Source organism: Ambystoma mexicanum, chromosome 10 (assembly GCF_040938575.1).
Source record: "Ambystoma mexicanum isolate Mex_15411 chromosome 10, UKY_AmexF1_1, whole genome shotgun sequence".
Taxonomy (NCBI): domain Eukaryota; kingdom Metazoa; phylum Chordata; class Amphibia; order Caudata; family Ambystomatidae; genus Ambystoma; species Ambystoma mexicanum.
The window spans coordinates 1290822344-1290846466 of record NC_090932.1 but is presented as its reverse complement, the minus strand read 5'-3'; the positions used below and the strand labels follow the sequence as shown (position 1 = coordinate 1290846466).

The following is a 24123-nucleotide window of genomic DNA, read 5'->3' as shown; positions in this document are numbered from 1 at the left end:
ATAGAAATGGCACATCCTCCAAACATAACCAATCGACTTGTTTTTATTTCATTTTATCTATTTACCTGGGCACTCGCAGCCCCCACCCTTTGCTCTGTTGGCTACTGCAGCAGCATAGGAACGAGCATCTAAGATCAGTAGCTTCTGAGGCTGGATGTCCAAGTTGACCACTCCTGTATTAGAAAGGGAGGAATCTGTATGGAAACACAAGCAAAGCACCAAAGGCAGATATTAAACAATATACTCAAAGTTAAAAAGTAGATCAAGTAGTTTAGTACTTCTGCAATGCAGGAAACAGCAAGCATCGAGGCACAGGAATTAAGAGTGTGTGACAGACTCTTTTAAACACAGCAGCCACTGATGGAAGAAGTAACTAGAGTATGAGCTATAAAACAGGCTATAGAGTACCCAATGTACATAAACCACCATAGGCAGCACTAAAAATGAGGCAGTTTATTAACTAGGCTAGGTGCTCTGTCAGAATTCCAATTTCGGGATTGCTTTGGCTAAATCTGAATGCCCTACACATTTCACTGGCATTCTCAGATCATACACTTCCTTTTGCTACCCCTGCAGCTGCTAATCCATTTTGGTGTGCTGCCCGTAGTAGTTCACATGACTATCAAGGGAGTGGTGTTCCCTGAGCACTCCTTTGTGTCCCCAGGTGTGTATTATATACCAAAACATTTGTTGTGAACTAGGTTGGAGGCTCTTTTTTGCTACACCATCCGGTAGAATTTTTACCTCATTGGTAGCTAAATAAATATATTGTCGACGTTGGGCTACCAATACATTTAAAAAATCCAACAAACTTGCCATTTTGTTTTGCAGTCTCTTTTTGAATGGACCACAAGGAATGGCCAAAACGGCACTTCTACTTACAGGGTCCTGGACAGTGCTCATCAAGTCACCATGTGCGTGACTGGTATCTGCTTTTAGCCAGATGAGTGTCTTGCAGACACTTCAATGCACTTCTATGAGGAGCTTTGGATGGAAACCCCTATTGAACAGATAATAACATTTTCAATAGTTGTGGGTTGGTGGGTGGGCATGTGTGCACAGGGAAAGCACTTTAGTTATGCAACATATAAAGGAAAAACAACTCAACTTAACCAAACCTGTGAAATGTACTGGAAGTTGGAAGTTAAGACAACCTTAATTCTGAGTTCCCCATTGATGTAATTGTTTTGCCATCCCTGATGCAATCTGTGATGTCATCTATGTGCTCATGGGCTGAGCAATGGGGGAACTCCTAAATTAAGTGTAAAAATCTCCAGAATCAGCTGAATTTCATGGGGTGAGACATTGTTGTAAAAGGCACATATTTAGCATTGTGTGTAGGACAATGAATACAAGAAACCATCATTACATTTCATGACCTTTCTGACTGTTATCAGAGTACCGACTGGGTAACAGGGAATCTGGGATAGTATTGCTTACAAACTTGTAAGGGGTAAGCTAGTGCTTGTTTGGTGTTGAACATTGCCCAGAGCAATTGTTTTCTCCATGATGGGATGAGACATGAATTTGTTTAGTTGATCAAAAAACTTGATTGGCGCAGATGATTTATAGTCTTTTGTATGTTGAATAAGCCAAGTGCCTCTGTCTCTTCTGTTAAGAGCAACTCAACTAAATAAGCGCACATAGATATGTTCTTCAGGCATGGATGCCCCGCCACCACAGTGAGGACCTCTGAATACACCAGGTGTCAATCTAGCCGATGCAATTCGAAAAAGGAAGTACATTGACCTGAAAGTGGAGAGAGCTCACCTTGATCACAGATACTTTCAGTGACAAGTGAACATTTAAATACAAAAGTATGCATCTTTCATATCCAACTTTGCCATATAATCCCATTTCTTTAAAAGTGGGATTACTTCATAAATGGTGGTCACTCGGAACTTCTACAGCTTGACATTTATTTATTTATAATATGTTCACAGCCACAAGTGGCTTTACATATACAAACAAATTTAAAACACATAATCACACATTCTATCATTATTAAAATTTACATACAAAAATATCCTCTGATAAATCCTTTAAAACTAATACAATTAATTCATAAAATTTCATCATATGGTATATCAGATTCATATCGTTGAATTGCATCAGTCTTTTCTAAATAATTTCAATATCCTCAGACTGGATTTCTTCTAACGTATAAGATACTTTTCACGAAGGTTTGCAAGACTATCACAAAAACATAACAAATGTTTGGCAGTTTCAATTTGTTCTGTACCACAGTCTATAAAACCTTGTGTTTCTCTCATACCCCAATTTAGCGCCTAAGATCTCCATTGTGTCACAGCGATTAAATTTAAACATAAAATACTGTCTCACAGTGGCTGCAGTTGGGAAAGCATACATATATTTAGGTTTCGCAGATACTACAGACCAATGTTCTAAAAATAACCTACTTGTAGATTTTGTGGCCAAGGTAATCATGTCACACTCTTTTGCATGGCTGTATATTACTCCTTGTAATAATTTTTTCATCTTAGCTTGTTTTAGGAGTAACCAGCTCTTTTCATTATCAGTCGCCCATTTCACATATACCATATGTAATCTACTTAAAGATTTTAACTGTTTTTTTATAACCACACTTAATAAAATTATTCATCAATTCAGCCACAAAGGAAGGTGCTAATGGATAACATGCTTAATTTTGCATATAACATTGCAGATTTATATTCCAATATATCATTTGCGAATCTAAAATCAGCTTCTAATAAAATATATTCACAGGATATTGCACTAGGTAATCTAAACAACATTTTTAAGATTTTTCCTTCCAGTTTACACATTTCATTTGCAAATTTACCTCCCCATATCTCGGCTCCATATAGTAGACAAGATATTATTTTACTGGCATATAATAGTAAGATGGTATTTACTGATATTCCCCCTTGTTTCCCAATGAATTTGCTAATTGCACCAGTATGTTTTAAACACAAAAGTTTAGTTGCCTTCCAATGATGATTCCACAGCAGCTTGGAGTCTATTATGACTCCCAGATACCGATAGCATTCAACTTTTTCAAGCATCTCTGCGTTCACCATCCACTTAAAGTTGTTGGACCAGGTTTGTTTAGTTTTACCCAGGAAGGCCATTACCTTAGTTTTTGCTATATTAATCTTTAATCCATTATTTTCAGAGAATGACATCAGACAATTTAGCCTTGTTGGTAACCCTGCCGGTGTATAGTCTAGCAGGACCAAATCATTAGCGTATCCTAGCCATGGGAGATCTATCATGCCCACCTTCACTGGATTAACCATTCTTACATCTACCTCATTCATACAATCGGCCAGGTAAAGATTAAACAATGTCACTGCTAACCTACAACCTTGTTTTACTCCACAACTTGTGGGGATTGATTGGGAGAGCCGTCCTTCGCCATCTAAACATACTCTAACAGAGGTGTCAGAGTAGAGTAGTTGTATCATAAACAGTAGCCCTTCTGGTATCCCCCACAACTTCAATTTGTTCCATAGTTTTTCTCTCATCACTGTATCAAATGCAGCAGAAAAGTCAATAAATACCACATATACTGGCAACTTAGGGACATTCCAAGAGTATTCTACTGCTGATACTAGGTTGATTATATCGTGGGTAGTGGAGGATTTCACTCGAAACCCTGCTTGATAAATCGGTAAGATCTTATTCCTCTCAATCCAAATATTTAGATCATCAAGTAATACTTTTGCAAATATTTTGGCCGGGATGTCCAGCATCGCCAACATACGATAATTTTTAGGGTCTTTCCATTCACCCTTTTTGTATATCGGCAGTATTACACTTTCATGCCACGTTTTTGGGATCACCCCATTTATACCAATCCATCTAAACAGGGGATTAAGTACTTTTGCCCATACTTCTGGTGCTAAACGTAAGAAAGCATTGCACGTCCCATCGGGGCCAGTTTCTCTTGAGGAGTGCAATTTCACAATCTTATCAGCCAGAGAAGATTCAGAAAAGTTGGCCACCCATATTGCCTGACTTGTCATCAACCCATCTTTTTTAGTCTCATCAGAGCCCAAGGTGTTTTTTACATGCGTGATCCACTCTTTTTCTGCCACACTATTAATTGGGAGATTACGTTTTTTTACATCATTTATTACTCTCCACATCCCTTGCTGGTTATTACTTCTCGCTTGTGCAGCAATATTTAACCATGTTTCACATACTTTATTTTTTTTGTGGTAACGCATCCACTTTCTATGTTGTTTTTTTAACCATTTTATTTGTATGCAGGCATCACTACCCTTGGCTTCAGCAATTCGCTTAATAGCTTTTCTCAGCACATTTTTAGCTTTATTAATTGCTGGATCATAGGAATTGTGTTTGCCATGTGTAAGATTACATTTTTCACCATTGCTGGAATACTTCCGTTTTTGGGAGGCAGCTTCTTTGATTTTACTTATGACTTCTTCATATTTCCCAATAAAGTCACTATGGATAGCAGTTTGTCTACCATCTATCAACTCCCACCACTTTTGTAGCTCATTAACTGCTACCACATTCACTTTTTCTAGTTTAGTTGGATTCCAGGAAATCCGATTAGCGGCATTATTTACTTTTATATTCCCAGCCATATAATATTCTGCCTCCTTATTCGTGTATTCCAACATTACAATAAGTGGAAAATTGTCACTTTCTTCTCGGCTTCCTAGCGCTATATCGATAATGAAGCTATTGGCCTTTTCAATAACAATAATGTAGTCAATTGTAGATAGACTACCCCATCCTACTCTTGTTACCCCTCGTTTAGCGTCACCTTTAGTATGACCATTTAACATAGTCAACTGTTGGCTAAGTATCAGCTTACACCATGCATCACCATTTTTATTGCAGATTCCCATTGCAATGGGGCCGGAACTCTTATTCTCACCCATTGGGTCTTCTGGTAAGATTATCTTAGCATTAAAATCGCCTGCAATTATTATGGGAAGCACAGCATTTTGTTCCATTATATTTTTTGTTAGCATCTCTACATTCTCTTTATTATTAGTACCATTCGGGGGGTTATAAATATTTATGAGTAGAAAACTCGGAAATCGGGGGCTATTAGTTGTTACAATCACTCCCAGGATCATCTCATTGGACCAGCTAGATTTGACACCGGTCCATGGATGTTAGATAGCAGTTAATAGTCCACCTTTTGGGCGGCCTCTCGGACCTTTGGATGCCAAACTTTGAATAGAACACCACCCGTCTATTTCGCATGTTCGATGTAGCCATGTCTCTTACAGTGTGACTAGACAAAAGTTATCTAGATTATCGAGGAGCCCATCTTTTTTCTCATAGTGCAAATTCTCTCTAGTGTTCCATGAGATCATCATATTGGTATCATCAGGAACTTTGTTCCAATCTAGATTTAAACTCTATTGGTAGCCATTGCCAGTAACCAACCGTATCTGAATCACTGTTAGCCACACCATGGTCTATTAGGTTGCCGTTCTTTCCAGGGTGGGTGACATTACTAGCAGAGATTTGTTTCACTGGGACCTTTACACATTTTGACAATTTAAGTGGATTAATTTCCGTTGGACTCTCATTCATTTTTACAATTCTTGAATTCTCACTTCGTTTCACTTCTATTGCTGTCCTCTGATATTTCACTTTAAAATGGGATTACTTCATAAATGGTGGTCACTCGGAACTTCTATAGCTTGACATTTTCTTTTTGCAGACAGTAGGTCTAAGACCAGCCTTTTTGTTTGGTCTTTGGTTTGGGTACTGTCACATAAGGCTCATGAAATACTCACTCAGAGGGTTTTTATTAAGATTTCATAGGGCCATATGACCATCCATTTATCTCCTGAATACAAAAGTGCCTCCCTCTGTAACTCACATGTCCCTATCCCCGGGTTAGCATACATTGATTGTCTAGTTTCTATCTTATACTATGGCAATAATAACAGGTTTGGTGGGCTTTACTGGCTGGTAATGGCCCGGGGTCCAAGCTCAGGGCCTTAACACTGGGCTACGGTGCTGTTACTGGACCAGTGAATCCCACCAAACCATTATTGCCATCAGCACCTTGGGTTTCCGATCCAGAAACCCAGGGTGCTGATAGCAATGTTAAGATGGCCACAGTGGATACGGAAGACAGCTCCATGCAGAGCCACTTTTCCATTTCCACAGCGGTCAGTGGCCCGAAATGGAGGCTGGCGCAAAACAATAAGGTGGGTGAGGTACAGGGGGCTGGGATCCAGCCCACGATCCAAGCAACCCGATTGCCTGGCTCCCCCGCCCAGGGGGCTAATACTGGTGACAACCGAAAGACAAAAAGCTTCATCTGTCCTACCACCCTCAGGGACTACCTAGATCTCCTTACTCTATGCAGTAAATAGTTGTATAAAAGGTTTTTAGATTGTGCCTTTCAGACACACTGTTTCAACATCCTTTCTTTCACACCCACATATTCCTCTCCGTTTCACTTCCTGATGTTTCCTTCTCACTGTTTGTTAGTAAAGATTTTCTTTTGGCTGCATTACTCTCATAGAATTCCTCATCTTGTTGCTTTGTTTTGACAGCTGAGTTGACATTTTGGAGGAAATTAAAGCCTTCTGCTGTACTTCCCCCCCTTAGTTTGTACTAAGTCTTATGGACTGCACAGTTTCCCATTCAAATATCAGTACTGTGGATTTTTGTATCTTTAAACCTGCACACATCACCTTACAGTGAAGCGTGGTTAACATACTTTACATCCTTTATTTTATAACTTTGTGGTTAGAAATGCAATGTGTCTAGGATGGGCTGGTGGCAGCGGATATTTTTCTATCAAATCTTTAACGCTTTACTTGTGCACTTTTACATTTTACTGCATAATACCACGAAAAGTACCATATACTCTAAAATGGCATTGCCAAATCAATTTTACCTGTCCTTTGACCTCCTTCATGCCCTCTCTGGTCCAGAACTGCCACATATAGAAAACCCTTTCCTGGGCAAAGCTTCTGATTTCCCAGGCAAAGTGGCGCTCTGTGTGTGTCGCCAGATGTGGAGGCTGGGACTGTCTGGTCCCAGTCCACATATCTGTGCCCCCGAGTGTCTGTTTGAGTGGATTGTATGACCAGTGGCTGTCCATGATTGGACAGTACTCTGGCAGTTTGAATGGTGCAGATCCTTAACATTGGTGGACCTGGTGGCGACCAGTCCAAATTCTGGATAAAATTATAACTCATGCAGCCATGTGACAGATCATCGTTAGAGGCAAGACCCCTAAAAGCCCAGCCCGCTGAAGACCTGAGGATGAGTGTTGCAGCTGACCAGCATTGTCTCAAGCCGAGTCCTGTTGAAGCCCTGCTCCTCTGTCCTGATCTCAAGAATACCGTTGCCCGCGCTTTGACCCCTGGACCAGTGGGAACAACCAGTCTCAACCCTTGCTTGTTGATCTTTGCCTGCTGAGCCTTCTGAAGTGTCCTTGGACAACCCATTGGAGTGTCCAGCTCTCTCCTGGGCTACCTCGCTGCAGCAGTTGCGGTTCCGACTGCATCTTCAACATCTGTTACACAACGCCTGCTCCTGCCTTTATAGCTTTCTATTCTCAACTGAAATCATGCAGGGCCTACTCCTTTCTTTACCAACAGAAGATTGCCTATTGCCGCCCGACGGTGGGGACACCTGTCTGCTTCCTATCTTGATTGCAGTTGGCTAGACTTCAGTGTATTTTCTGTTAACCATAACAGGTTGGCCTCTCAAAAAAAGGTGGATTTTGGAAATCCAAATGAACACTATCCATCTCCTTCAAATCCACCCAATTTCACGCCTACTCCATGTGTATTCCTCCTCTCTCCTTCTGATGTCTGTCACTCTAAGTCTAGACTCCACCAGTTGATGTTACTACTTTCTCCTTCCTTCTACTACCCCCCCTCCTCCCAACAGTACTACTACCACCAATGTCTCATCTAAGCTGTGCGCATGCCCAGCTTCCCTCTGGCTGCTGCTCAGAAGAGTTTTTACAGCAGCGCACACAGACAAATCCCACCTTCTCAAGAATTAATAATGTAAAAGCCAAAGCAGTTACCTGACATTTACTAGGCTTGATATTCTGGTATAGCCTATTTACATTACCATACGTATCAGGCATGATCCTAAGAGCCTAAAAAAGAATATACCATCTAGATGGTTTCATGAACATAAGATCTAAAAAAGATATGCATGCACACAATAACCAAATAACCTTTCATCCCCACCCATGACTCTTCTACTAGTCTCTACCACATCTATACTTTATGGCCAACTTTCGCTAGAGACCCAAGCTACTCCTCACTGATGAGGCCAACAAGGCCGAAACATGTTTGGGGATGCTTGTGGTCTTGTGCAGAAGGGAAGTGACCAAGCAGTTTGGGCGGGACTGTCTCTTTTGGGGTGAGACTAAGCCTGATTTGCATGTGTCTTTCCCCTTTTGTAATGGCTTGGCAGGCGAAAAGCGATGGTCTGGTCGGTTGCCCAGAGCAACGCTACAGGTTACGATTTATTCTAAACCATCCGGCCGTCCCCTCTTTGTTTTATTTATTTGAATTCCATTCCAGAAGAACTTTTACAAAATGACAAATCACAATTTATGAATCAAATTACCGAATCAATTCAAATCAATATTGCTAAAATCACGGAAAACCTAAATTCCTAAAATCTAAAAACATTCAATCAAGTCATACTCATGCTGTACACAGGTTAAGTTTCTTACATCTCGTTTTGTTTTGTGTTAACCACACCTAATCAGTCATAGTTTCACATATAAAATCCTGCAGCAAATATGCCTGAAAATGATTTAAAACTAAAATCAACCATCATAAGTATACATTCCATGCTATTGTGCCTAATGTACAGAGATTGTGTATATAAAACATTAAATAGTCACTAGAGATCATACAATTACCATACAATAGACCAGAGCCAGCTCGTGCGAGCCAACTTCGTAATGTCAAATCAATTGCGATAAGGCAGGTGTTTTTTGATAGTACACCATAACCGGTACAGAGCAATATGTAAACTTTCAGTCTCAGTATTGAGGCAGCAGTTCCAAAATGCATCTTCCTTTATCGACTCATAGCTATGTACCATACTGCCCAAAATGGACATGTATGCATTGCCCAGGGGTGCACACTTAGTAAACAGGTGCTTTGCCGTCGGCAGTTTTCCAGACAATTTACATATATAACAGACCCAGTCCTTGAATGGGATCCCAATTTGAGCACCATGAAAAATGTACAATGGCAGCTTGTTTATACGTAGCATCAGTCGAAAACTCTGCACTGCTGGGTTTGGACACTGTCTCGGGTATCTCTGAGGTTGGAGAAATCTGTGCACTACCCCTGAGATGCAAGTATAGGTACAAAGTGTAGCCAAATGGGCATAGTTGTTAATCCAATCCCACTGCTTCACTTTACGTTTGAAGATATGTTTTAAAACAACATACCTGGTTCCTCTATTAAAAGCGGCGCACCAACCAATACTCTTATATAAATTATCAATTAATAGGCCAAAACCTCTCTTACCTACAGCTGTGACACAAATTCTCATCAGGCCCCAGCAGCGAAAGAAGCCGACATTTCGTCTTAGTATGGATTTCCAGGAGCAATAATCCCTGTCTGGTCAGCATTTCGCCCCCAAGCGAAACCAGTCCCAATGTAACGGAGAGTTTTAAAAAAAGAATGCTAGGGCTCAACGCATGACCCTTTGGAGGGGATAATTACAATATATAGCCAATGTTTTTTCCCCATGGTTTTGTATGGTTTGGAGGCACTGGCCATGGGGGAACTTGCACTGGCTGAATCTGATTGAGGGTTCCTTCTGGAAGTGTATCCTGAGGCTCAGCACTTCCACCGCAATTGAATATCTCTGACTGGAGTCAGCTGTTCTAGATTTAACAGAGGGATTTTGAGGCCCCGTCACAATACCCACTAGAGACTTTACCCTTTGACAACCTAGAACTCACAGGGTTGGGCGGCAGAGGGGTAGCAGGCCTGGGGCGAGCCCACTTGTCCATGGGACCAAGGAGGGACACAGTACGCCGGGATCCGCCATCCAGTACCCTAGAGATCACTGTGGGGGGCCTTTTCCACTCTGATAGGGGTGCTTGAGGGCGCAACAACCGCACCCCAGAGGGAGGGTGGGTGGGTAGAGAGATTGGGCCTTTCCAGGACTTTCCCCCAACAAATCCTTTGTGTCGGGTTAGGCTTACGAGCTGGCGGCGTAGCTTCCATCATCGATATCTTGGCACATAAGGCCTCTAGTGCGTCGTCCTCAGTTCCTGACGCAATGTTAACAGTCTTGGAACCTCCAAGTCACATCCGAGTTGTCAGAGTCCACAGCCCTGTCCCCTGTGTCAGCAAAAACCTCCCTGCCAGGCACCTCTGCAGAGATATCCGGTACCCTTTCAAGGGCCCTGTGATCCTGGAAATGCATTGGAGGGACGGAGCCTCCTTGTCCTGTAGTCCTTTTACATGTGTGTTCTGTGTTGGTTTTCTGTCCAAGAGTCCATGTGGGACTTCTGACAGTGTAGCTCTTCCTCTTTTTGGTTTGGTGTACAGACTCTTGGGATACCCTTATGGCACCTATGGGTGGGGGTACAACCCCAAAGTGTATGTTTTGGGGCACCTGTGTGTGGCCCGCAGAGCAGGGTATGGGCTGGTGGAAACCGTATTGCCCATAAGCGGGGACAGCTTGACGCTGTGCCGCCGCCGACCGGAGCCGCAACACTCAATCTGATTAAGACACTGAATCCAAGGATGCTCTCGCCAGCACCGCCGTTCGCTTTGTCACGCCAGAGAAAGTCCAGGCTGCCGACGAGTATCCGCCGGTGGGTTTCCCGCCACCCGAAGACCGCAGAGATGCCGGACAACTCGACACCCTTGCTGGGTCAAAGTTCTTCATAGACTCTTTGCGGCAACAAACTCTCGTCTTCGAGGTGTACCGCACGCATCGTCTTTGCAGGACGTACACGACCGATCGTCGACTAGCACTGCCAGGACCGAAACTGCTGCCTCGACGCCTTTGTTCACCACTTCTTCCAGGGATCTCGACGATCCGTGGCTCCTGCCTTAAAGGGAGCCGCTCAAGAAGGATCCGTCAATGACCCGACGTTGAAATCTGCTATTCCTGGTACATTGGGGTGGGAGATCTATTTTAGAAGGAAATGAGACTCATTGAAACAATATATGTACTGGGCTTGTATTATATCTTTATTCACAGGTTGCCCAGGTGCGGGGATCCTCATACAGAACTGTGCCTGGTGGTAGGGGCCTAGTATTCTGCCTATTGTTTTAACCAACCTGCTTTCCGTATTTGTCTATTGTTGGTTCATTTTATTGATTTGTTATTGTGATTGTGTATATAACCTTGAACCTTATTTATATAAAGACTGTTTTATCACTAACAGTGTGTGGACATTCCTGTGCGCGTTCTTGGGGACTACACTGTACTTAAGAACCAGCCTGCATCACCGCCTGAGAGTTTAAGCCTTGGTTGCTCGACCACAGCTACCGAACAGAGAACCTTGACTGGGGTGCTGTGCTTTTACTGTGCCACCAGTGTAGGGAGCAGGAGTACAGATACCCCCCCTCCAGTCTTTACAGGCCCTGGCCAATTACTTGTCGTTAGTTGCAGGAGCATAGGCAGCGGTAGGTATCTACCGAGGAGGAGATGAAGTTAGATAGGGCACCCTGCTAGGCTCCAACAATTTAGCCATCATAGTGTGCAAGGTCTTCTGGTCAGTGGCTACTACGGAACAAAGAGCGAACAGGGCTTTGAGCTTAGCCCTCAACTCAGTCAACAGATTGGTAGAAATATCGATCCCACCACAGACCCCCTGTTCAAGCAAATGCAAGGGCTACAGAGGGGGGCTGCCAGAGCCCTCCATCCCCTCTTGAGGAGACACCAATGCCTCAGAGTTAGGGCTGCCAGACAGGTTCAAGAACTGAGAGGGGTCCTGCAATGGCAGTTGAGGGCCCAAGGAATTTCAATGTCTGGTCTTGCAAAGTGTCAGCAGGGAACCATTGTTGTCCAAAGAATTGGCTGAGCAGGACAGTTGCAAGTCTGGGTCAGCCTCAGGGGCCAACACCTCGGTGTGAATAGTCCAAGAATCCATGCAGGAGTCAGATAGTATGATGTTGGTAGGGGCAGTATGCTTTAGAAGGGTTATTAGTACAGCTCCCAGTTCCAGCAAAGTAACCTCAGATCCTTGGCTGGGTATTAGACACATTGGTCCCTGAGAATCGCACATCTTTCTTCCCTTTTTTTGTTTTTGGGTCATTCCATTGTATTTTCCTTGTTTGCAAGGGACTCCGGACTCGCTTCCTCTTGTGGATAGTGTCGCCAAGCAGGCCCAACCTCTGTGGTACCTTTGATTTAATTTCCAGCAGGGTTTAGGTAGCTATGGGCCAGAAGGCACGCAGAGGAAATGCCCAGCTACAACACTGTATGGTTTAACGCAAAACGAGGTACTTCAAGAGCGCACCGGTCAAAAGCGTAGCCAAAAACTGTGCTTGTTGAACGTGATTGTAAGAGGGGCGGGGTCAGGGTGCTTCTCAATCACGCAAACCGCGTAGAGTCTGGACTTATCCACGTCCAAGGCGGGCACATGTACCTGCGATATCATTAGTGCTGAGACATAATGAACAATGTGAAAGTGCTTACTGCAGCCGTTGGTTAGCACACTCCCACTAGGTGACAGCACGTCAACTTGCTTGTGTGGCAGTGGCTCTCCATACAGCAGTCAATAGCAAGCGGTCCTGCTAGGAAAGGACTACTGCTGAAGGACTTTGTCGGCGAGCCCAGCAGCCAAGCCCAAGCCAATCAAGTAATGCAGGGGGCGGGCTCGGACCCTGAACCAGCGCTCCACAGAATCACACTACAGCACTTGTTTTGCTTTTGCTCTAGGCCACATTTAGCCATTACTGCATAACCTTGAATCTGCAAAAGGTTACCAGATTTATGCATTTGTCCACTTATTTTATGTTTGTTGTAATATGAATAATGTTCAATCACTAGAATTCCTGTTACTCGTGGTGCCTTACAAATAGGTCACCCACACTATGTAACCCAACTGTCATTTCAAATATAGGAAACCGACTAAGTAAGCAGGTTGCTTGGATGCAAAACCTCATCCCAGGCTTCCTACTCTTTGTACATATGTCACACAGGCACTTTGAAGTGGCACCCTTGCAAGTGAACGCATTCGAAACTCAAATATTATTTTGAGTAAGAACATGTCATGCTAAGTCTCTCCCACTTAAGTATTGCTTAAATTACCTTATAGGTGGAGAGCAACATTGAAATATCATTTACGTGGCCCGGCATGTGAACACTCCTTGGGGGAGAAGAACAAATGAGCAACTTTTAAAAACCAAGTCAGATGTTTGGAATCACAGAACAATGATGGAAATGTGTTTGTTTACATTAACGGATAGGAACCTCTAGTAACAGTCTAGGAAACTGCACCTAATGTTTCTTTATATGCACAGCTGCTAGGGTCTTTCTATGCTCAGCTGCTAAAGGCTTTTCAATACAATCAGGTGTTCTGTGTTTAGTCCCCCTAGAATCCCCAGGCATCTTGTTTATCTGAACATGGAATTGCTTTAATAAAAATGTATACAGTGTTAATTACAAAGCAGAACGGTCAACCATTTTAAAACAGTATCCCCTTTCTCCCACCTAACATTATCCCTTATAAGGGTGCAGAAGTAGACTCAGAACACAAAGGTGGCATGCTTGTTGGATGGACTCTTATTGAACTGAAAATAAGGAGGAACCCTACCTGTCAATATGACAAAGAGGGGTTTCTCTACCTCAACCAAAACTAAGGATAATTTCAGAATGTCCATCAAAAGTATAAGTCCACTGTCATGTGTCCTAAACCTAATACCGTCCCTAATACTTCAACAGAAAACCTATAGCTAAACTACACCCTGCTTATAACGCGATGACTCCCTTCTTCGGGATGCTTTAGGCAGTTCAAAGTTCCAAGTTCCAAAACAATATTGCGACGGTGTCTCCCTTACCAAAGTGTTCCTGAGATTCTCTTTATCAACAGTCTCCTTATCACGGTTCTGTCTTCTGCCAAAGGATATGACACCCTTTCTTTGGTCTTCTTGTGATTTGTGCCAAAAAGGTTTTTCTTTCCACCTGGGACTTCCTGTGACTTGTGCCAAAGGGTCTCTTTTGGATCTCTCACAACTTGTGCAGTTTCTTTGCCCATGGTCTTCTCGTAACATATGGCAAAGGTTCTCTTCTCCTGGACTTATTGTGCTTTATGCCAAAGGTTCTGTTCCGCTGAACTTCTCGTCTCATTCTGTGGGTCCCAGACACCTTGTTCAACTCTGTAATGTCTCTTAACTAGGCTTGGTTCACTGACCTGCCAAGCCTCTGTTTCAGTACTCTTTCACCCCCCTCTGCTCTCATCATTTGGTCTCTCTTGATACTTGGGCCATTGACCCCTCTTTCAGTTATACAATGCCTCTTAACTAGGCCTGATTCACTATCCTGCCAGGCCTTTCTTCCAGTCTCCTTGGGGTGCTCCTTCACCTCCTCCGTTCTCAACCTGTCTCCCTCTGTGTTTGGGTCCTTGACCCCCCCTTGCAATTTTGGAATCTCTTAAATAGGCCCTATTCACTATCCTGCCAGGCCTCTCCTTCAGTCTCTTTGGGGTGCTCTTCCCACCCCCCGCCATTCTCAAATCGCGTCCCTCTTTGATCCCACTGGGACGAGAAAGATGGCTCTGCACTTCGTCCCAACCACAGCCTCTGGGGTATTCCTGCGCCTTAACGGCCCCCCTCCTCGTACCTTACTGCACCTTTCCTTCCATCTTTATGGAACCCCCAAACTGTTTGCTTTATTTTGGAATCTGACCTGTACTTTTTGCAGTGCAGTGAAGCCTTAAGCTTCACTACACTGGCTTTTGCTCATATGTCATGGGCAAACTGACATGTCCTTCAGGCTGTCAGTACTGGGAAACATTGTTTCCCTTAGCCGTGTTACTGTGTTATTACCTTTGGTTACTTTTGCATCACTTGTGGTAACTTTTTAGCATTGTGCAGAGCAGCTTACACTGCAATACAATGGGGTGCATTTTTGTTTTTCCATAGACTAACACTGAGAAGATTTTTGGTTACACTAGGTGTGCTAAAAGGATAAGCTGGTGGCAGCAGTGACTTTTTCCCACTTTTTGGGAATTTTTGTTTGTCTACCGCATTTACCGTGTTTGCCTACTAACTGTGGCTACTGGTCAAACATGGCTGTGCCACAAGATTTTTTCACATATCCTTTTGCCATATTGATCTTTCGCCTGCTTCCTGGCTGGGGAGGCCAGGAAAATCCTTATAAGGATTTCCAGTGCCCAGGAAAGCAAAAGCTTTTGGCGGGCTACTGGAAAGCTGTGTGTGTTTGCTAGAAGGATGTGGGCTGGGACTGTCTGATCGCAATCCACAAACTGGCTTTGGTGTGTGTGTGGCATGCATGAATGTTCCCGCCAGTGGTCCTGATTGGATCACTGCTGGGGGGTCCTATTGGCTCCTGAAGGCAGCAGCTCTTACCTAGCTTTTAGGATAAGACAAGGACCCCTGCACCCATTCTTCAGAGATCCTGGAGAAACCTGAAGGAGCCAAGTATCCTGTCCAGCAGTGAGACCCACAAAGAAACCTGAGACTTGACTGAAGGAGGCCTGGCAACCAATATCTGCTGCTGTCCTGGAGGAGTCCTGTCTTGCTCGTGATCTTTAGCAGTCCTGGAAAGGAGCTGCGACCCTTGGAGTGATATATGATATGATATGGCATTTATAGCACGCCTATACACAGGTGTTTCAAGGCATGAAAAGGTGGAGGGACCATCCATTCCAATGTCTGCTTGGTGTCCTGCCAAAGGAAGCCTTCGGAGGTGCCCTGGGACCGCCCTGTTGCTGACCAGCTTCGATTTTGGGTTACCGTGCTGCCAGCATCACCGTACCATGTTTCGGCCTGAAACCTGGGGGATCCTCAGCTGGCCCTACAAGACTACCTCCTACGACATTTCGGTGTCTTAGCATCGAGGGGACCCAAGATAGGAGAGAAAGTCCTACCGTGGCTGCTGAGTACTTTTGCGTCGCTGTGCTGCGGTGATCACCATCCAAAACTAGCTCACCTAAGCCGGGTCCAGTCCTGAGAGGGGTCCTGCATCGAATTTTGCTGCATTCTTCAATCGAGAGTCATTGCAACAGTGAAAGACACCAACTGTAGATCAGCTCGAACCTGCAACCCCTGTGAATAGAGGACTGCGACTATCGGCAGGAAAAGCAACGTCTGACCCTCTTCCTTTGTTCTGCAAAGTCTGGGGGACTTACAGAGTTTCTAACCTACCCCTATACTCCCATTGTAAGTCAATGGGCTTATAATAAAGCTTAATCCTAACATTTTTGGTGTTGCCATTGCTTGCACGCACAAGACGTCTGACTGTTGGGGCTACCTTTGGGCATTAGTCTAACTTGTGCCTGTTAGGGAGAATTCTCATAATTGTGCCAATTCCTCCCACCTTAGAGCCCTCCAGCTCTTTTGCTAAACTTTGGGACTTTGAACTGTTCAATTCAATGTGTTTTCTATGTTTGTTTATTTTGGTAATGGAGTCTAACCAACTCCATAAGCATCATCTTTTTCAATTGTGTCACACAGCACCCTCAGTACAGGGAAGCCCTTCAGGCTTTCCCAAGGTTTAACTACCTTCCCTGGGATAAACTACTGTTTCCCAGAGTAAGTAAAGTGAAACTCACTTTACTAAATCTTTTAAATTCCTATAACCAGCACACCTGATTTTACAATAGAGTGCTGGAGGCGTTACTTAGTATCCCCTTTGTCTAGATACTCATGTAGCAGTCAAATGCTACCCTTTCCTCTCAGAATGGCTGGTGGCAGTGGTTTTACAACGTACTACCATGATTTTTCCAGACCGCAAACTATTTGTAGCTCCGGTAACGTTAAATCGCAGGAGCCATGTTTTTCAAGATAGCGTCTGAGCCCCCTTTGTTGAAACAGGTCCCGGTCTTCTTTTTTCGCCATTTCTTTGTGGAAAGGGCCTTCTACAGTTTTTCTTTGCACGCCAAACCAGGTTTGGTCTCTTTGTTCATTCGCCTTTGGCGGGCTTCAGGAGTGAAACCCGCATCTGGCGCACGAGTTGTATGGGGTAGGCAGGAAGTGAGGGAGGTGCCAGAAACACCCTGTCCTAGGAGACCCAAATGCATTGTGGTGATTGGCTGGCTGACTGTCCGGGAAGGACAGCCACCCTGCTGGGTGAGTGACAGCTAGGCTGGAATGAATGGCAGAGAACTGAATAAAAGGCGAGTCTCTTGGCTTGGAAGGAGAGTCGACCACTGGAACGAAGGAACCGAAGAAGAGCTTGAAGAGGACGGCTGCTGCAACTCCTGGAGCATTGGTTTGCCCGGTGAAGCCCTGCTGCAGGTGCGAATCACCAAGTTCACATCGACAGAAGCCCCTGCAAGGACGACTTCTCCCTTTGAGTTGGTGGGACCAATCAACTCACAAGTAAGCCACCTAGACACCTATCTCGTAGCTTGTTGAATTTCCTCAGAGTTGCTGCAGGAAACCGTAGAACCAGGGAGAGGGACACCAGTTTGTGTGCTTTACTCAGAGCCACCGAAATTTAAGTTTGCCAAGTGCTAGCTTTTTGACCAGTCGCAGTGCAGGAGTCTCCCAACATCCTCCCTCTTGTCCCCACGACTGAGGGACAGGAACAGTGAGATCTGCAGGAACTGCCAGGAACAGAAGTCATCAGCTGCATCTTTTTCTTCATTAAAAGGTACTGTGGATTAAGACAGAGTATTTACCTCTCATGGTGACAGTGTTTCGAAACTTTTGCAATTCGCAGGCCTAATCAGCTTGTGACCCAACATATGAGGATTCTTTTTACACACTACTTCTGAGAACGTGTGCAGAGACTGTACTGTTTACTTACCAGAAACGCTTTATCCTATCCAAGACTTTAGCCCATTGACTTTGGCCTAGCCTATTGAACTGAATTGTCTCTTCTGGTGAACTGAAAGTATTTGCACTGTCTAAGAATAATTGTAACCTTTCATGTTCTAATAATCTTTGCCTTTTACTCCTCTTGAAAAGTATTCTGAAATAGTATTGAAGTATATTTGTATGTGATTATATTGCCTCCTTCTAATAAATGTTTTATAACTGACAGATAAATAAATTAACAAGTATTTATCAAAGAAACCTTGAGTGTAAGAGTTTATTTGAACACCTGTGATTGTAGACCTGTGTGTAACATCATTACTGCTCACATTCCCCTCTTGAGATAAGCCTGGCTGCTTAGCTCTGCTACCAAAACTGTGTAGTACATACTTATACCAAAGGTTGGTTTGCTTACACCTGTAGTCCTAGTTGTGTGTAGTGGTCCCAAAGGGTACTGCATACAAACCTTGCCTAACAGCGCCCTAACCCTAAGAACCCTTCACTGTGCCCCATAGACCCTACCTGCATTTTTTCCTGCTTCATAACTTCTGTGGAACTTTTACCTGAACTATTGGGCAAAAGGCCCCAGACAATTTAGGGCTGGACAATTGTTAGGGATAATCTCTGTGGACCATAAGTGCATAGTACTATTCTAACCTTTCCTTTGCAGGAGTTTCTAATGTGTATTATGCTCTATAACAAAGTGAATGTATATATGTATTTAGTTTGATAGTGTAGCGTGAGAACTCTACTTGCTACTAGTAATTTTTCATAGTGTGTTTTGGCCATAAATAAATAACTGTATTTGTATACATCCTGTCTAAGTGTAATCTGTGATTCCCATTGGGTGACCTCATTGTGGACCACTTACAAGCTCACCACCTCTGAAGAACTTAGCCTAGACCGCCTGTCACTGCTACCAAATCTGGCTTGGCTACTGATTCCCAGAGTTATTCCCGTCACAATATAGGTTGGTCTTCTATACATCTGTCCACCAGGCCAGAGTATAGAAAATCAGTCCTAACAGTCTGCAAGGGTTCCGGTCCTTGGGAACACCGGACAGCTTCTGCGGCTTCCCTTGGGATCTCGCTTTTTTCATTCGGTGTGCGGCAGCTGTACCACAATGGTTTCTCTCCAAGGTTCGGGTCTCGCCTGGACCAATCGGGCTGCTTTGCTCTTGCCATCGGATGCTGGATTCCCACCACCAGGTAAATCAGGATGTTTGTCCACCTTGCCGTTTTCCGCCTCTATGTTCCAGGCAGTCAGATCTGCTGCAGGACCTCTCCTCTGTGTTCAACTCCCTGTCAGGAAGCTGCTCTGGGGCAGGACAGACCCCAAGGGGAGTCCCTTGTCAGTTTGTATGTCCCGACTGTTTTCTAGCTTTCAATAGCTAGCATGTTCATATCGGTTTCACGCAGGGCCCTGCTCTTCCTCGTGGCAGTACTTTTGAAGTTATCCATATTCACTCTTCCCTCACTCTTCCTCGTGATAGTGTTATTTACCTCAAACACAATTACTATGTATAAGGAAATTAGAAGCAAGAGGGGAAAGAGAGGATGGGGTATCTGAGTCCTACCTATAGGACTGGATGTCTCATATTTAACATCATGATGGTGTGTGTTCTCCCTCAACAGTCCTCACCTCTACTAGAGAGGGGTTCCCACCCATGGGATCCTCCAACTGAGTACCACCCCCAGGGGGACTATCGGGTAGCGGCCTCACCTCCTTGGCCCCATGGGAAGGGTCCCCTACCGGGGAGCAGCGACAACCCGGAGGGATTCGTCATATCCTTCTCTCAAAAGTTATTGCATTTCAATTAATATCAACTCGAAATGTCTCCCCATACATCAGCAAACAATTTACTCTTCTTTTCACTTCTGAAGATAACTCTCTCCTCAATGAGAGTTTGTGCATTTCCTGTATCCACATTGACACAGAGGGATGCTTAATCGAACTCCAGTGTATTTTAATCAGCTTCTTAACCATAATGGCAGCTCCGAACAACCATTTCTTCTGCTAACAAGATAGATCATCTAATAGGGTTTCTTCTCCCCATTATTAGAGCTTCAAAATCATAATCTAATTTCAGTCTTAGAACCTTGTTGAAGATATCCACCAATTTACCTCAGAAAGTCTTCACTTTATTGCACTCTCATAACATGTGTTCTAGAGTACAAGCTCTGTGTCTACAGCCCCAACATGCCTCAGAATCTGCAAGGCGTTTCTTATATAAACATTCTCGGTCTGCCTCCTCCTCACCTATGACATCACCGAAACAATCCACAACTTCCTGTTACTGGGGGTCTTTCAACCTACTCCATATCCTCTGGTTGGTCTGCTGTACCTGACCAATCTGACCCTGGCTTCTCCACCCTTGAGGTTTTACAAACAACAAAGTTTTCACATGTTTAACCCTTCACCCTTTTCCATGCAGGGCTGCAGCAGAACAGTGGAGGCTCTTGAAGACTGTCCAAGATCATGTAAGAGGTGTTTAGCCTGGCAGCACCAAAGCTAAGCTCCAATTCTGGTTGAGGGGTGATTTCATTTTAGGTCCCTGGTGATCTGTGGGGATCCACCCTGCTCTTCTCATCAGAAATTCCTAGGCTGATACGCAATGAATCCTCCAGTGCCTGCCGCATAGGAGCTTTGGCTCCCGATTCCCTGATTTCTCCAACTTTAAATCCGCTTGTCCGCAGCTCGCATAGATATGCTGCCTGGGAAGCCGGGTCACCGTCTCACTTTGTTGGCTCATTTGTGTCAACAAAGCACTGCAATTTTCTTGCATGTAGCGCTACTCTCTATCTCATGGGTATTCTTCTCCAGACTTGATGCTTCCTCTAAAACTAAAAGAGAAAACTTGGCCAGCACTCTGTGTCATGGCCAACGAGTGATGCAATTTTGGAACAGAACATAAACAAACTGGCACATGGAGAGAGGAGAGAAATTGATATTGGGCCCTCCCAGCTGCCACCGTCCCCCCTCACCCACGTGGGGGAGGCCCTGCTCTGGATTCCGCCCTAGAAGTACTTCCACCGCAGGCTGAGAGGGGTTCCAATCCCCTCCTGACAAGGTCAGGGTACTGCCACAGTGCTAGGAAATAAAGGAAATAAATGCCCAGGTTTACCCGATGTCGTGGGGTGGGGTGGGTTTGATGGCATTCTTTTGCAGCACTACCTCAACCACCTTTTGAAGAAGTTTGATATGTTCTTGCAGCATTTTCATCTTTCTTAGAGGGAGGTTGTGTGTTTTTCCCCACAGTCGCCATGCAGTAAACTTGTGTGACCATATCGAACAACTATTTGTCAGAAGCGGCCCCCTCCCAATCATGGGTGAACAATGTTATTCTTCCTGATATCTAAGAAACATGTGATAGAGCCTGCACTTTGACATCATTGTTTGGAGGCAGAGGCCACCCCTCTTGGGTTTTGGCCTCTACTACTAGATCTGACTCTGCCCTCCTGATGTAACGCAGAGGAGTATGTGAAGAGTTGCAATTGGAACACAACACATCACTGACTGCTAGATGGTTGGCTAGGGTAGCCTCAGGTTTAGCCATAAGGCATGCTCAAAAAGGCTCGGCAGTTTGTGGATAGTTTTAACCTGAAACCGTTTTAATGTTTTTAGTGCATCATGTCTTTTTCTGCCCACTCTAGGGCGCCAGCTACTGACTTTCTGAAAAGTAGCAAGTCATCCACTGTCATGCCAAGTAGAATGGCCTGTGATACCACCTTGAAATCTGTTCCCCTTAACCAGTCATGGCGCTTGATAGTAATTGCTTCTGCTGCCTGATGGCCCAATGTCTCGGCTGTGTCCAGGGCATATTCATTAAGGAATTAGCCTTTTCTACCCTCCTGAAGGATCTTCTGACAGGTTAGTTGGAGTTCAATTCAAACATCCTTCCCTAAAGTTTCCATATCAACCTACTGGGCTCTGTTGCACATGGCCATAAGTGCAGTCGCATTAGCGAGAAGTGCTTTATATACTGCTGAGTCGGCAATCAATCTTTCAGCTAAATACATATATTCTCCTTCTTTCTCTATGGGGGGATGTTCCATATTTAAAAGTGATACATTGACCCTTTTTCTGGCTTTTTCAACTGTCAGTGAGTCTGGTGCTGGGTGGGCATGTATGCACTTTGGGTTACCTGGGGAAGACATTGTTTCTGAATCCAGGAATCCACTATCTTTTGTGACCAGCTTTTATTAAAGAAGGTATGATATGCTTCATAACAGACTTCAACAATGAGATAGATAGCAATACCTGCTGCTTCTCCTCCAATACATTATCTATGAAATCTAGGTCCTCATAAGACTCCTTGGCTTTTATACCGAAGTCTTCTGCTGCCCTTTTAAGTAGGGATGTTCATTGAAAGTGGTCCTCTGTTGGGGAGGAACTAACAGGTGGGTTTCTAATCTGTAAACATCACCTGACCCTCATCTGTGTCTATGTATACATCCCTGTCTGGGGGTATTCTCCATGAGGTACATCACCCCCTCTCCTGTGTCTAGGAATGGTTCTACCTGGATATCAGGATAAGTGTTATATTTTTAGGTTTTTACTGTGTGCCTCGTCAGTGGATGCTTCCATGCGTCTCCTTTGCCCTCCACGTTAATTATTCTTCGGCTGAAAAAGAGCATTCTGGTCATAGTCTCTTTAAATTCTTTAATACTCCAGCCATTTAGGGCTCAAGTTGTTGGCTTCCGATAAGACTGATCCCTGAATAGGAGTTTTGCCCTTGAGGCCAACCCCTTCATCATCTCCCCAATGCTCCTCAGATTCTGTGAATTAGAGGAGGACTTTCAATTGCATAGCCAAGAGAAGTTTAAACCTTCCCTCAGAGCACTTGCTTTTTTTTTTTTGTTTAATTGAATTTACAATTTTTACAAAATGTTTCCTTACTTCAAAACGTTTGTGTCATTCCTAATCTTGGTGTGAGAATTGGTGGTTTATTCTGTCAAGTTTATATCTTCCTGTTGAGTTGGCACAGTTAGCTTTCCTTCCAAATCCAAACTCTTTAGGAACTTGGCTGTTGTCAGAGTCATGGAATATCCACTCATCTTATTCCACCAGTCTTCTTCACTTAAGGTCCAATATTTAAGTCTATGTGGTCGTAGATAAGTTGTTCTTGGTTTGTCTGTTCCTGGGCAATAAAGAAGGCGGTGTCGCACTGTTTCGATGTCTGAGCTTGTACAGTAGCGACATTTATTATCCACCGATTGCTTCCTGAGATATAGAATTTCCCTCGTCTTCAAGACGTTCAGACGCGCTCTTAAAAAGATTATTCGTAGTCTTTTATCTGGAAATTTCTTTAAGTAATTCCTGACCTCGTCAATCCTTTGTGTATTAATTGTATGATGGTTCAGGGATGTGGACTCTTCTGCCTTTTCCAGTGTCTCGATCCAGTCTTGAATTTTTAACTTTTCCTTTAATTTCCCAGGAGTGTGTTCAATGTCCCATTCTGAACAGCCAATTTTTTCTGCCTGTTCTAATAAGGTGTTATACCATGTTGTCATCATTAGATTTTTCTTGCTAGTCATTTCTTTGAAAATGATATCAAGAATTTTGGGCGTGGGCTCCTTAAACTTTTTCCCAGGAATAACAAGCTGTTTCTTTCGACCACCGACTTCATTGATTGGAGGTTCCGCTCACGTCTAATTACTGCTATGGGAGTAGAGTTGGGAAGTCTTAGTACCTTACGGCAAAATAGGCCCTCTAATTTTGCCCATAGTGTCGGTGGAAGATGTGGCATTGCCTCCGCACCATAAGTTATTGCTGGTGCGACTTTAGCTTTGAAGAAGCTTATTATCAGAAGAATTGTGAATTTACCAAATTTTCTATCCAAGGCTAAGGCTTGTGCTGCGAATGTCTGTCTTGGTAATGAGGTGCTCTTGCATAGTGATTTCTATTTGGCTCCAAGAAATGTTCACCCCCAAGTATGTAAGACTTTTCACTGTCTCTAATTTTTTCGAGTTAGCAAACCAATGCGATCTTTTAGTTGGTTTTGTAGATTTTTCCATGATCATTATTTGGGTTTTAGTTGTGTTAAGGTCCAGATCATTTTTCTTCAGGCAAGTTGAGAGACTGTCTATTTGCCGCTGCAGACCTATAATCGTTTGGTCCAATAGAGCAATCGCGTAACCTTTGAGTCTCCTATTGTTGGTGGGAAAGA

The 24123-nt window shown here is 43.9% G+C and overlaps 1 protein-coding gene across 7 annotated transcripts in view; it reads right to left on the bottom strand.

Moving 5' to 3' along the window:
• The window catches only part of MTMR3 (myotubularin related protein 3), a 2389252-nt gene that overhangs the window by 767362 nt on the left and 1597767 nt on the right, over positions 1-24123 (bottom strand). For all 7 annotated transcript variants that reach the window (XM_069619294.1, XM_069619290.1, XM_069619289.1 and 4 more), the window contains one exon: positions 66-194. In XM_069619294.1, the coding sequence (XP_069475395.1) occupies positions 66-194 (129 nt within the window). The remainder of the gene's footprint in view (positions 1-65; positions 195-24123) is intronic.